Consider the following 15261-nt stretch of genomic DNA (forward strand, 5'->3'; position numbering starts at 1 on the left):
AATTTTATCAAAAAAAAACTAAAAAATATATTAAAACTGAACCAAAATAATGGTAATTGTTATTAATAATACAATTTCCCATTTACCCGAATAATACGCATTTTTCCACCGGAAATAAACCGCACACGTGTTTATATCTTGTTTATATCAGCCATTATCATTGTTATGGTAATATCACTATTATCCAACACAGAATACTGATGATAGCGATGATAAAGATGATCTTTTCATCCATTACACTAAGCTGACATTAATTACAAACACGTTTTACGCCTACGTTTAAATTCTAATGACGCAAACTTTCCTTTCTCTTTTATATTTTAGATTTCTATCGTTTTTCTTTTCCTCATAGGAACCTATTTTAACGGCGTGTTTATATTGATAGATCGAAGATTACACGCTGATGAAATTATCGTGAGAGCTCTATACATCGATCAACATAATCAAATTATGTATTATTTTACCTTTTCATGTATTTTCCGTAAATTTTCATTTTGCAACGCGTGGTACAGGGTGTTTAAGAAAGAAAATCTCTAGTTGAAACAAAGAGCCCACAAAACTCACAAATACCGGCGATTTTCTACGTAGTGTTAGGAAAACTAATATACATGGTGTTACAAAAAGAAAACTTTAGAAACTACAAAGGGAGTTAATATTCACAACATGAAGAGGGAAATTTACAAATAAACAACAATATTTTAATATATTGAGAATGTATATTTATTAATTGATGCATCAACTGCATAAAGTAACCGACGGGTAAAGCATCATCATAAATTGATAGAATATCCTGCGGAAAACATTCAAATCAGCTGACGGCAAGCGACGGCGCGTAGCAATACAATTGTTAGAGAGGATAAAAATAACTATTGTTCATTTTTGTAAATGTTAAGACGTACAGAGACTATGAAAACGAAAACGTGTAAAATTTTACTAGGTCAACAAGAAACTTCTTAATTTAATTATGCTAAGGAGTGCAAATAGATTAAAAACATTCACGTGTTCTGCGAAAAGACGGCCGAGCCGACGGCCGACGGCAAAGTGAGCGTGGTCGACCATATGAATATTGCCAATAATAATAATCTTCAGATACTTTTGTAAAACAGTATTTGTAGTAATTAAATCATCCATGTTATTTTCGGAAACGGAACTAAGAATTCTGATAAAAATGCTACATACCATGTGTTTTTAATTTGCAAGATGATACATGCAAATTTCATATCACTCAAATAGAATATTCAATTTAAGTTAAACCGGCGTAAGTTTCCGTAAAAAATTTAATTACACACCTACCTATGCATTGATGAGGGGATTTTATATCCTGGAATATATTCTATCACCTGAAAACACACGCACAGATTGATGGACACTAATTTCTTATTTAAGGAGACTCCAAACGTGACAAAGCATTAAACAAATCAGGCACACATGCCCATTGCGAATATTTTGCTGATGGTCAAAAAAGTACCCGACGATTAATCCAATTAAAACCTCAAAACGCATGGCGATTAGAGAGACACGTTCGCGGACCACGCGGTGAAACGACTGCCGTGTGCGCTTTGCTTAGTCAGGTACAAGGCTGGTACGAAGCGATAATACGCGTCAGTCGAACAAAAAAAGTTGTTTATACACAAACGTACTGATAAACTCGTAGTTGAAAAGACCAAACTAAAATATCACAATGTTGAAATAACCGACATACACGAAATCTACTTTTACTTTCAATATTTCTCAGCATAGGAAAAGAATTAATTGAATTTGGAATGTCCTAAGATTGAGAAAAACAGAAAATTAATTTTCCATTACAAATAATGTATATGTATATACATAGGCTAATGGGCTACTACATAGGCTACTAGGCTAATGATATTTATTATTTATTTATTATAAGCTAGTAGCTACAATTAAATAGTCGATTTATAATCAAATATAACGCAAATTTAAAAAAAAAACAGAAGTCCGAATAAACAATACGAGTTGCTGGCTCACGACCGACACGAAACTGGCTGAATCGATAGCACAAGCCGTAGCCGTGCAAGCAACAGTAAGTAAGAAAGTAAGAAATGCCCAAATGTGTGCATGTGCACGAATTGCATTTGGCACCAGTGCCAGTTTTAGCACTACCAGCGCCCTGAACGAGATTTCTACGGCGCTCCCTAACTGCAATTCAAACCCATACGAAAAAACCGGCCAAGTGCGAGTCGGCGCCCCTTAAAGTCCGGCGCCCTTGCCCTAACGCCGGTACTGTATGTTCATGAAAGAATTGAAGAATATTTGCTTAAATTTACAATGCTAATATAATAAACAGCAACGGTGTGTTTTGATTCCACGAAATAAAGATTCGATACCTGCAGGTAAACAAACTTATCTCTTGCGCGAAATCGCGTGATCGCACACGGACACGGTGTGCACTCACTACCACCAACAAGCAATATTTAATGCAAAACCGTACATCGTAGCGCCATCTAACCTTTGAAAATATTTATCAACTTCAAAACACATTTATCAAATATGCAACAAAAATATGCAAACACCGCGTTCGCGGGTTATAGCTAAAAAACTACAATTCCTAGCGCAACGAGTACAAGTGCGTATACACACAACTATCAATATAACTCGCGTCACGGAATTTTCTGGCAATAAATTTTAATACTGGGAGATACAAAATTAAATTCTGCATCAGGGAACATAATTTCGAATTTACTGTGACACCGCGTTCGCGGGTTATAGCAAAAAAACTACAATTCCTAGCGCAACGAGTACAAGTGCGTATACACACAACTATCAATATAACTCGCGTCACGGAATTTTCTGGCAATAAATTTCTATACTGGGAGATACAAAATTAAATTCTGCATCAGGGAACATAATTTCGAATTTACTGTGACACCGCGTTCGCGGGTTATAGCAAAAAAACTACAATTCCTAGCGCAACGAGTACAAGTGCGTATAAACACAACTATCAATATAACTCGCGTCACGGAATTTTCTGGCAATACATTTTTATACTGGGAGATACAAAATTAAATTCTGCATCAGGAAACATAATTTCGAATTTACTATGACACCGCGTTCGCGGGTTATAGCTAAAAAACTACAATTCCTAGCGCAACGAGTACAAGTGCGTATACACACAACTATCAATATAACTCGCGTCACGGAATTTTCTGGCAATAAATTTAAATACTGGGAGATACAAAATTAAATTCTGCATCAGGGAACATAATTTCGAATTTACTGTGACACCGCGTTCGCGTGTTATAGCAAGAAAACTACAATTCCTAGCGCAACGAGTACAAGTGCGTATACACACAACTATCAATATAACTCGCGGAATTTTCTGGCAGAACAAGCAGCAGAGCGAGACGCACGCGATCTTGTGCACAAAATGCAATAGACACGATACCGGTGAGAGGATAGCAACGACAACACGCGGTAATCTTGGACGTTGCTATTCGCACGGCGATAAGAAAGTGTAGATCGTGTTGAAAACAAACACAATTGTCGTGTCGAATGTTCACGTTCGCTGATAAATATATATATAAACAAATCAATTCTATTTTACGAGTTTTATTTCATGCTATTCCCATATGAATGATACATGGTCCCGGAATTTAGATTAAGTATAAAAATTAATAAAAAATTAAAATTTCATTAATGTAATTCTGATTTCTTATGTTGCCCAATTGTCAAATTTTACATCAAAGATTACAGTGATATTTAATTCGCACACGCATTGTTTCTCGTTATCAAACTACTTTGCAGAACAACAATAAAACGTAGAACTAAACTGAAATCTATGTTTTATGTTTTATAAATGATGAAATTATTTTACTTACCGGTAAATGGAAAACGGTAAATCGACAAGAAGTTGGCAGATACTGAAATAAATGAGAAACAAAATATTAGTTACAATATTTCGTGCTATGTTGGAATGGATCAGAGTTCCGTCGGAACCCAAACTTTGAATGAAAATTCTTGTTATTCGTATAATAATCATAGAAATGACAATATTTACCTGATAGCACATTAGTCCATGCTCTTCTATTGATGACAAAATGGTTTTTCACAAATCAATTAATTATTAGCGTTCACAAAACATCGCCGGCCGTTGTCCGACGGCAACGGACTCACAAACACGTGGATAAATTAAACGCGCAAAATTTAGAATTAACAAGATTACACACGTGGTAAATTGCGAATAAAAGATGAAACACATTTATAAACACTAATTATCACCGAAGATCAAGAAATATAACACGATGTACCGAATTTGCAACAACGAATAACACAAACCGAATGTGTGGAATGTGCGCTCGTCGTTATCGCACAGGTGCAACAAAACAAAATTCTCTCGCTGGAATATTTCGAGATAAATCTACATCGTTGCGCCATCTGAGAACACTTTAAAATACCTCACAAAGCAACAAAGTGTTTCAAACAGTGGGCGCGCATGTGAGTCAGTGCGAAATTGTCTATGAGGCAGTGAGTGGTGTGATACACGTACACGCAAGTATGCAAGCACCACTCAGTCAAAATGAATAGCAATTTTACGCACAAATGCAATAAGTCAAACCTAGATGAGGCGTGATGTTCATATTTTCAAGTGTTATTGAATGTTTATATATTGAATATTGAAGAATACATGAATAATTATTTATCCTTCAATACATAAACATTATATAATCGACGCAGAATTTAATTCTGCATCATTATGACCCAGTTCTCTCACAAAAATGAAAATAAAACGCAACAAATTAAATAATCGTAGTAACATTAATTTTAAAAACAATGGAAACATTATATGCAATTAACAAACAAACATATGTACAAATGTGATATTACAGTTGTATGCCAATCAACAGTTACGGAACAAATTAGCAGAAAGAGAGTTTCATTCCTTAATCAACTGACGGCGGTCCTTATCAAGACTGAGGTGAACAATCTCATCATCAGAGGAACTCATATTGGAACCTGCGTCGTATTCATCGTCGTCATCATCAAAATATGGTCTAGTGATTGGTTTATCAAAGTCTAAAAACGTAAAAACATAAATAAAACATATAACCACATTTAAATTAAGTTTCCTTCCCCACACACAAACCTTTTATTGATCCTAAAAACGATTTCTCATCTAGCGAGTCCTGCGGCAGACGTCCGTACCGCAAATTACCGTAATCCTTATTATCCTTGCAGCAGATACAACAAAATGTGGCGCATCCAACAATCACGAAGAGAATTATTACTAAAAACAAACTGTTATGAAACAAACAACAAAAATATAACATCATACATACCAATAAATAAAATAAAAATATTTCTAGGCATTCCCCACACATGTTCATCCCTTATAAGCGTAAAAACCAATAAGTTCTGCTTCACATCGCTGACACTCACGTATTTCACCATCGTTTCATACCCACTGGCAACCACAGTCACTGTATACTGCCCAGCCGTCAACGCAATCGAATAATTCCCAACCGAACCAGACAACACGCTAAAACCTACTTCTTTTACGGTGATATTTGCGTTCGGCACCGGGTTATCATGATTATCACGAATGAATCCGCCAAGTCCAGATCTGCTACCATCAGCCGAGTGCAATTCAGCCACTGGCGTCGTCCCCGCAAACGACATCTTCACATCATACCTGCTCATCTTATCCTTCTCAATGTGAATATTCATCACAACCGGATTGTAATTATGACACACCACCTCGACGGCATATTCGCCAACAGGCAGCATCACTTTAAACGCGCCAGAGACATGCCCAACTTCAAAAACTTGATTCAAAGCCGGAATCATAACACTAGCGTTCTTCATCTTGTTGCCTTGAATGTCCGTCACTGCGCCGTAGAAACCAGTGCGTACCTGCCGCAGGAAAGCCACAGAAGGTGCGAGTACCTCACGCCAAATCCACGGCACATTACTGATGGCAGGATAATCACAGCAAGAGACTTTCGCTGTGAACATCGGCAGGCCAAACTCAGTGAGCACATGCTCGGTGAGATTCGCGTCTGTGCCTACTGATTGCCCATTGGGGCATCCTTGTGTTACTTTGAAATTCTCCAAATACCCTGCGGTGTACTTGTGAAACGGCTCATGACGCGGATAACTAATAAAACGTAAATAATTTATAAACATTCATAATACATAGTTATAACTTTAAACTTACATTAATCCACGTTGTCCACCTTCAAAGTTCAAAATTAAATCAAACTTCTCATCGAGTAGCATATGCTTGAACGCGTTGACGATATGATTCTGCGGATTGCCGTTCATGCGCCCTTCACCAATTAACTGACTTCCTACCTGTTTGAAATCAGCAGTGATCGGATTACATCTATAATCCGGTTTCTCATTACCCGATGCTTCTTTATCGAAATCACCCCAAATGTTTTCGAAGTGCACATCGATCACAGGCACCAAGTGAAACACGGCGTTTCGCATCATGTCGACAATATTCGGATCGCCAAACTTATGCCCTTGTAGCAAATGTCTTGCTAGATTCACCACCAGTTCCCTACCCACCGGCTGCGTCGCGAACAGATTACCTATAATCGCGACGTGCAGTTTACCTTCATCACTCGCACGTATTTTATCACTAATTTTCAGTGAATGTATCGTCATGGATATATAATCATCCCCAGCTTCGAATTCAGCCGCGTCGGGATACCGGTTCTCCAACGCGGCCATCGTTGAATACAACTCACTATTGCTGTGATATTTCGGTTTGTAGAGGTTTTCTGTCACGCCGAAATCATACGCGCTAGACCAATGAATCGGATCGTCTTTCATAAGCGTAAAATTCACCTGCACGTGCCCGGATGCAGGCACAGTCACAAGTTGCGTATACGCTTCGTATCCTCGCGCAGAAGCCGTGATATTATAACTACCAGGTATCAAAACTCTGTAGAAATCACCAGTTGGTGCAGCGCGTATCACATGATTGATTCCATCAATGGTTATCTCCGCCGATGGGATAACATGTCCGATTGTTGTAAAAACAAAACCCGAAATACCTTTGTGTACTTCTTCCATATACGCCAATAATGCTTCTTTGTTATCCGTCCAATACTCGGGTAGTTCACTAGCAATTGGGAATTTAGTACAGCCCAATTCTAGGGTGATTTCCATGCAACCAGCGACTAAATAATTCCAGTCCTGCATGCCGCCCGTGACGGAATACCACTGCGCACCGTTGGTAATACCACCATCAAAGTGCTCCTTCGGGAACAGCGGGCAAGGACGCCCAAGGTGCATCTTCTTATGCGCGTTGGAATATACTTTTGCCAGATGCTGGAATGTCGGGTCATCCGGAGATGGATTGGGGATATTTCCCGGTGATTTTCCGGGCGTATCATCATAGGGGTAATTCGCCACGAGTGCGCCATTGTGTAAATTTGCAGACAGGACGAAATTCTCCGACAGTATCCAGTCCATGACGGCTTGTGTTTCAGGTTCACGGATTTTATTAAACTAAAAACATAAAAATGTTAAAAATAAAGTGTTAATTAATGTTTTATGAATAAATAAATATCTTACATGGTTAAGAACATATTGATCTGGGAAGTTGCGGTTTAAATCAACGCCATGTGCGTTTGCACGACCTTGAATACCATCAGCATCACCTAAAACACAAAAACAATCAAATTATTTCCTAAAAAACATATTATTTTATTATGTACCTTCAATACCCTTCTCGTACCCATCCGGATTCATACTCGGCATTAAATGAATCCGTGTTGTATTTACAATACGCGTAACTCTCTCATCCTCCAGATAATTCTCGCAGAGATATTTAATCAACATCAGGAGTAATTCCCTGCCGACCACTTCGTTACCATGCATGTTTGCGACGTATTTAAACTCCGGTTTACCTAAAAACATTAATAATCAATAGTTTATTATGTTTATGTAGTGTTTTGCTTTGTTTTATACCTGCAACATGTTTATCTGGTGTGTTGCCAATGATAAACACAAATAATTCTCGGCCCTGCACCGATTTGCCGATGCTTTTCATCCGCGTGATGTTCGGATACGACTTGGCGTATTCCTCCAGAAAGTGGCGCATTGCATCGTAGTGATGATGCCGCATGTCTCCCGCACTGATTTGCCCGGCGCGCGCGTCGCGCACCTCCTGGAGCTGCTGATACGGCCGGACCGCACCTAGACGATCATCATTCTTTCAGATCATTCGCTCAAAACACACCGGTGCGCACAAGCCAAACCATCATTCGCATCATAATCCAACACAAACACAATTCTTCTGCTTCAAGTGAAAGTTTATTCTTCAATACATGTACATTTTTCTTTTTTCTAACACACACACGTGTAATTGAAAGAGAGAAAAAGAGAGCAATAGAGAATTAAATAAACATTTCAACTCGAAGTGCTTGCAATGCCTGTATACATTATTAAAAATACTTTGTTCGTTTTGTCTGCAGTGTATGTAGTGTCTCTAATCGCCTAAACAACAATCAATATAACTAACTAGGTTGTCTTTTTGTTCTACCTTGGCTTGTTTGTCTTTTAATCTAGAGTATCACGTATGATTTTGGCACCAATTTACCAATGTGTTTGTACGTACGCGAATGGCTTCTGTGGGGAGCTTTCTGCCACGCTAACATTTAAAGCTACAAGTTCATTGCTAAGAGATTCGTAAATCAGATTTGATCGTTTGTGTTGTGTGTTGAATTGTTGCAATTGCTTAAGTCATTCATTGTCACCACAACCTTAAGTAAGTTTAAGTAAATATAAATTAAATATTAAATTAATCCATCACCAATGAGACGCCAACTGGTTAACACTAAACCTAAGGAATGTATGTGTGTATTCGTTTGTGTTTCGAGTATTAATTTGCTAGAGCTAGGAGCGGAAAGTTTAAAGCCTCTTGCAAGGAATTGCGTGTGTGAAGAGAGTGCAGCGTCGCCAATTCGCTCTCATTTACTTCCAAAACCAACTGCCGTTACCGCTCTTCGTGTTGTCGTTACCTTTTGCGTTCTCGTCGGGCGCGTGACGCTCGAGGATGAAATGCTGGATGCTGGTTCGACCCTCCTCCACTTGAACACTCACCGGATCCGACGTTTTATACCTGAAAAATCAACAAAAATTTAATCTCTAATTAAAAATTATATTTTTGTCTTACCCGTAAGCCGTTGCATACATACTGTATGTGCCAGGCAATAACAATCGCCAATACTCGCCGCGATTCGATGTTGTAATGTTATGATTAAGTCCTTCGACGACCACATCCGCATCCAACACCGGCTCGCCGGCTTTATCATTGACCAAACCTTTGACACCCCAGTGCGATGCTTCGATGAACGCCAACATGGGTTCTTTATTAATGCGCCACTCGCGCGGCATTACTTTCGCCCATGGGAATTTACAGCAGCTGAGTTCAAAGGTGACTTCAAAGCAATTGGAATGCACATAGTTGAAATCTTGCATTCCACCTAAAACAAACAACAATATTTATGTAATAATCTTAATTAAATATAAATATTGTATTTATTGTTACCTCGTACTTCATACCAGAATGCACCGTTAGTAATACCATTGACAAACGTGTCCGGCTTACACTCAGTGCCCTTCTTCATCGACTCATGTCGCTGAGAATAAGTCAACGCCAGCTTTTTAAAGACACCATCATCCGGCGATAAACTCTCACGACAGCATGTCCGCTTGGAGGCAGAGTCGTCATACGGATAGGAAGCAACAACTGCGCCTCCGTGGAGATTACCCGACAAAACAAACGGCCGCGAGATGATCCAAGTCATAATGGCGACTGTTTCCGGCTGTCTACCAGCCAAAATCGTGCCAATTCGCACCGGGTCGAATTGATCGGGGAAATCTCGGTTGAGATCGACGTTATTCTCATTCTGACGTCCTACATATCTATCCTTACTCTCACACATACCCTCCTGGAATAAGAAATATTTTAGTAAAGAATATCTGATCTTTTTATGATATTTACCTGAGAATTTTCATAGCCATCCGGATTCATAGAAGGCATTAAATAAATATCTGTAGTATTGACCAGCCTGGTAATCCTCTCATCTACCCCATAGTTACTGAGCAAGTATTGCGCCAGATAAATAGTCAGCTGTCTGCCGACGCTCTCGTCGCCGTGCATGTTAGCGACGTATTTAAACATCGGCGTGAGCAGCTGCCGTTCTTGCCGGACATTGGCGTTGATCTCCAGCGCCCATAACTCGCGGTTCTTCACCGACCGCCCGACGGAGGTGAGCTTGGCGAGGTTCGGGTAGTCCGCCTCCAGTTTACGGAAGAGTGTCGTAAGCTGGTCATAGTTGTGGTAGCGTGGATGCTCGAGGAAACTCTCGTTAAGGTCGCCGTTGCGCGACAAACTCGCCGAGAGCGAGTCTTGGACGTGCAGAAGACAACTTACGAGCGTGAGTACGCATAACGACTTGAACATGTTGCCAGCTGGTGATGTGTCGCGCACGCGACACACGATGATGAGTATAATATATTCGGTATATCACAGATGTTTCTTTGTTGAGAATGTTTCTACCTCTGCTCGCTGATCATTCTTCGCCAGTTGTTCACCGTTGCGCGAGCAGCGCCATTTTTTGTTGACGTATGACGTATGGCTAACGGTACATTAGAAATATACCGAGTGTTTCTAATAATATACCATTGTGGCTATTGCACATGCGCACACGTGGCGAAATATTCCTGCAATAAATTCAAAACCCACAGGATGTTCTTCGGCGCCGGCGCGCTGATTAAATAACGAAACAAGCGGCCGCGCGTTTCCTGCTGATAACGCAGGAAAATCGCCGCACAGAGTGTGCGCATTCTTCGTAGCAGCTCGCGCGCCTCCTGATCGATCGCGTTTTCAAGGTGGTCGGTGCGGTCGGTGTGGCTGGTGCGCCGCGGAAAAAAACACACGTCCTGTTTCCCCAAGGATGACGATCAGCGTGCCGCCCCCAGACAACTAGACGCGCTCGCGACGCGTACAAATGTTCACACATGCCTACCTCGCCGCGCGAAACAGCATCAACAGCATGGTAGCGGACGACGAGCACAAGGCGCGCCTGCTGGCGACGGTCAAGAAGGAAGTCAAGCAGGTGATGGAGGAGTCCGTCACGCGGAAACACATCCACGAGGATAGCGGTTCGGTGACGGCGCTGTGTGCCGCCGTGGAGGCTTGCCTCTCTCAAGGTCAGCATTTCCTAAAAAACAATAAAATGTTAAGTATTTAATAAATCTCCTGTTATCCTTATTCCTTCAACAGGATTAAGACGTAGAGCGTTAGGATTGTTTAAAACTTCAAGCACCACAGCTCTCCTGCATAAAATCGCTAAACACTGCGAGGAAGCCGCGGTGATTTCACGCAGAGTGCAAGAAATCGAAAACGCGGACCCGACACGCCGTTCCAGTTCGAGTAGCGACAGCGTGACAAAACCCACGCTTAAAAAAGGAGTCTCCTTACCATCGGTGGCACCCATCCCCAAATATCTCTGGCTGCGACTGGCGCTCTTCGAGAAACAACTTGCGAAAATCATCGATCATTTGGTGACCAACGCAAGCAAATATTACGATAAAGACGCGCTGGTTGCCGATGATGATTTCGGTAACATTCTTTCTTCTCTACTGGTGGGTCCCTGCGCATTAGACTATTCACGGGCTAGAAATCACGATCATTACTATACGGATCCACCAGCTGACGAACTAGTAAGTATTTTCCCCACAAATTTATATTAAAAAAATACAAAATATAAACTTACTTTGTGTATTCCAGGTGCAACGAAGTAAAATTTCCAGCTCGCACTCAACCCCGCCCCCTGTGCGACGCCCAATTGACTTTAAACGATCACTCAACACCTCCGCCGAAGAATGTGTCAACCGGCCGACGTCGCAGTACGCCAAGGACTACGTCGAAAGCCTGCATCAAAACAACAAAGCAACTTTACTCTTCGGGAAAAACAATGTACACGTGCTACCACCGAGCGCAAATGAACAAATGCCCGGGTATCTTGGCCTGTACCAAAACGCGCATTGTTTGGTCATAAAATGGACGCCGAATCAGCTAATGAACGGCGGCACGGCAGAAGAAGTGCACGATACAAGTATCTATTGGGATTATGCTCTACAAGTGCGTTTAGATGAGATTGTCTACGTGCATTGCCACCAGGACTCCGAATCAGGCGGGACGGTTATCCTCGTTGGACAAGATGGCGTCCAACGTCCGCCGATTCACTTCCCGAAAGGTGGCCACATGCTCGCGTTCCTCAGCTGCATCGAAACCGGTTTACTTCCGCGCGGACGTTTGGATCCGCCATTGTGGTCACAGCGTGGCGGGCAGAATAAGAAAAAGAAACGTCCGCTGCCCGCACTCGCCGAGACAGAAGAAATGAACAAGGATTATGTTTTCCGGATCATCGACAACCTCAACTCAAACATGACCATACCCAAGAGGAATGAGTTGATGGATACGCACGCGAAACTACCGACAAAGATGCGTGTGCAGTTGGCGTCTTCATCGACCAGTTCGGAGAGTTCCACGAAGAGTTTCAGTATGGATCAAGCGCAGTTGGGGCCGCCGTCACCGCCCACAGTCTGTATACGCGCTGTATGTGATTCTATGAAGCGGCAGATTATCTCACGCGCTTTCTACGGATGGTTGGCGTATTGCAGACACTTGAATACAGTCCGGACGCATCTGAGCGGATTAGTGAATACTGAAATCATCAACGATGAAGGCGCAAAAGATGGTATCACACCGGAAAAATGGTCTGAATTATGCGCGGACGGTGTATGTGCCAATGGCGCTGAAGTTTTCCGATTGGCGTATTTCGGTGGTGTTGCAAATGATGACCTCCGACGTGAAATATGGCCGTATTTATTAGGCCATTGGAAATTCGGCAGTACGATTGACGAACGCAATGTACTTAATGAAGAAACAAAACAAGCTTATGAAAACACCATGAGTGAATGGCTTGCGGTGGAAGCCATAGTCAAACAACGCGATAAGGAAACGCAGGCGATCGCCATTGCGAAACTCAGCAGTGAGAGTGTCAGTGGTGATCAAGCACCGCATAAAATCCCCAGCGAGTTGAGCAATGAAGTGTTTGAAGACGACGTCAGCGACTACGAATACATTTCAAACGAAGAACTATCATCAAACGACGAGGAAAACGACCCAGGAGATGAAAAAGATGCAAAACCGAATAATAAAAAACCAAAGAAACAAAACACGATCAAATACACCGGAAGTGATGGCGAGTGTGAAGGTGACGCTGAAGAAGCGTCAATTGCGTTATGCGCAGAGGATGAAAACAACGCGCAACCCACCTGTTTCGATGTGCACGAAGTAATCGTGACGAATGCGAGCGTCGATATCTGCATGGGCATCGACAAAGACGGTAATCTAACCTCTGATTTGGATTCCGTGCAGGAGGAGGCGGCCATGTTGGATTCCTGCTTGGAGACGCACGGATTAGTATCACCCGCGTGCGTATCACCAGCCAGCAGCAATGGCGGCGTCTACAGCGTAAGAACTATAAAAAAAATAAACAAAAATATACAAAAAATCTACTTTTACATTGTTTTTAGACCGAATTACTGAATAACTTCGGATTAAACTTACATAGAATCGAAAAGGACGTCCAGCGTTGCGATAGAAACTTCTGGTACTTTGCCGGAGAGAATCTGGATAAGTTACGCAATGTTATGTGCACGTAAGTATGCAAAAAACCAAACTAAACACACAAAACTAAATTGAATAATGTTATAGTTACGTCTGGGAGCATTTGGACATTGGTTACATGCAAGGCATGTGCGATCTAGTCGCGCCACTCCTCGTCATCTTCAACGACGAGAGTTTAACCTACGCGTGCTTCTGTCACCTGATGGAGCGCATGATCGAGAACTTCCCCAATGGCAACGCGATGGACTGCCACTTCGCCAACATGCGCTCGCTGATTCAGATCCTCGACTCCGAGATGTACGAGTTGATGCACGCGCATGGCGACTACACACATTTCTACTTCTGCTATCGCTGGTTCCTGCTGGATTTCAAGCGCGAGCTGGTCTATGATGATGTCTACGCGGCGTGGGAGACCATCTGGGCGGCGCAGCGCATTTCCTCCGGACATTTCGTCCTGTTTCTCGCGCTGGCATTCCTGGAAACATACAGAGATATTATTCTAGGCAATTGTATGGATTTCACGGACATCATCAAGTTTTTCAATGGTAAAATTGCTTTCTTTTAGTGAGAAGTTGTTATTTTTGTGTTTTCTTTTGTTTTAGAAATGGCCGAAAGACACGATGCAGCGTCAGTGATCAAACTAGCGCGTGAATTGGTGCTACAATTACAACTGCTCATCGAGAACAAGTAAAAAAAGCCTAAGAAACAAGTGAGTATCGATGGTTGTTGACCTAAGAAACAAACATTTACATCCCTAGTATTCATTTCTATACATATGACTAGTTTTGATTTCTGTGCGCGAGCGGACGAACACAAACTTTATGTGCCTTTTTTATATATTGAAAGTTGACTACCGGTTTTGCGATTTGATCACATTATGACTACATAACCTCCACACTGTTTAAAAACACTTAAACACTTTATCTATACATACAATGAAATAAAAACTACAAATGGAATAGAGAATTATATTTATATACGCGGTGTGTGTGCTGCGACGCGCCCGGGCGAGTCGATAAACTAACAAAAACACAAACTATCTACACTAAAAATGAATGTATAGAGAAATCTAAGAATATCTAAACATAGCTATATAGTTAATATTTTCATTCAATGTTTCATATTATATATAGCAGATATATTTTTATTATATAAACAATGCAATGTCTCAAAATCGTTGAAACCTGTGTGCCAAAGATGTTGATTTCGATTGAGTTTTCAAAATGGCCGACAAATGAGTTACGCCAAGTTACGGGTAAAAAATTTATTAGAACACAAAGAGAACTATTAACGATCGTACACTTGATGTAAATATAATAACATATCACTTGTATCTTGTACTTATATGTTCAGGGTTGAGAAATTCGCAGTTATTCTGTTCTATCATCAAGTTTTCGGTTAGAAAATGAATGCAAGTTGAATTTGTGAATGCGGAGCGACACAAAACAGAAAAATTACTCTATTGTAGATTAAACTATGCAGAATATCATAAAGTGTGGTCTTGTTTTTTACCTTTATCCTAATGATGAAATTCCGGCACTTTTTTACTAACTTTTGGCACGAACTAAACAACTTTGTGACTT

General features: G+C 41.1%; 2 protein-coding genes across 2 annotated transcripts; one reads left to right on the forward strand and one right to left on the reverse strand.

Moving 5' to 3' along the window:
- Positions 1-4757: 4757 nt before the first annotated feature.
- LOC135798284 (carboxypeptidase D-like) lies at positions 4758-10441 on the reverse strand. Its single transcript, XM_065311083.1, has 11 exons — positions 9980-10441; positions 9524-9926; positions 9149-9458; positions 8994-9094; positions 7942-8169; positions 7689-7880; positions 7546-7631; positions 6176-7479; positions 5298-6115; positions 5105-5245; positions 4758-5034 (listed from the first exon to the last, which is right to left on the reverse strand). The coding sequence occupies exons 1-11, from the start codon at positions 10439-10441 to the stop codon at positions 4895-4897; spliced, it is 4185 nt and encodes a 1394-aa protein (XP_065167155.1). The 3' UTR covers positions 4758-4894.
- A 547-nt stretch (positions 10442-10988) lies between these two features.
- LOC135798294 (small G protein signaling modulator 1-like) lies at positions 10989-15171 on the forward strand. The gene is made up of 6 exons (XM_065311095.1): positions 10989-11190; positions 11264-11703; positions 11771-13522; positions 13585-13709; positions 13766-14223; positions 14281-15171. Exons 1-6 carry the CDS (start codon positions 10989-10991, stop codon positions 14367-14369), a joined length of 3066 nt encoding a protein of 1021 aa, XP_065167167.1. The 3' UTR covers positions 14370-15171.
- Positions 15172-15261: the final 90 nt, after the last annotated feature.

The sequence above is a fragment of the Atheta coriaria genome, unplaced genomic scaffold (assembly GCF_025399875.1).
Source record: "Atheta coriaria isolate IRGN ID8LTWV9N9 unplaced genomic scaffold, Caltech_Dcor_3.1 hic_scaffold_2_pilon, whole genome shotgun sequence".
NCBI lineage: Eukaryota > Metazoa > Arthropoda > Insecta > Coleoptera > Staphylinidae > Dalotia > Dalotia coriaria.

Bases quoted from the DNA above. Each gene is read 5' to 3' on its own strand.
- LOC135798284 (XM_065311083.1), bottom strand. From the start codon at position 10,441: ATGTTCAAGTCGTTATGCGTACTCACGCTCGTAAGTTGTCTTCTGCAC. The intron at 9,459-9,523 runs GTAACAATAAAT...TGTTTGTTTTAG, and splicing joins ATTCTGGTATGAAGTACGAG to GTGGAATGCAAGATTTCAAC. The intron at 6,116-6,175 runs GTAAGTTTAAAG...ACGTTTTATTAG, and splicing joins GGTGGACAACGTGGATTAAT to TTATCCGCGTCATGAGCCGT.
- LOC135798294 (XM_065311095.1), top strand. From the start codon at position 10,989: ATGTTCACACATGCCTACCTCGCCGCGCGAAACAGCATCAACAGCATG. The intron at 11,191-11,263 runs GTCAGCATTTCC...TTCCTTCAACAG, and splicing joins GGAGGCTTGCCTCTCTCAAG to GATTAAGACGTAGAGCGTTA. The intron at 14,224-14,280 runs GTAAAATTGCTT...CTTTTGTTTTAG, and splicing joins CATCATCAAGTTTTTCAATG to AAATGGCCGAAAGACACGAT.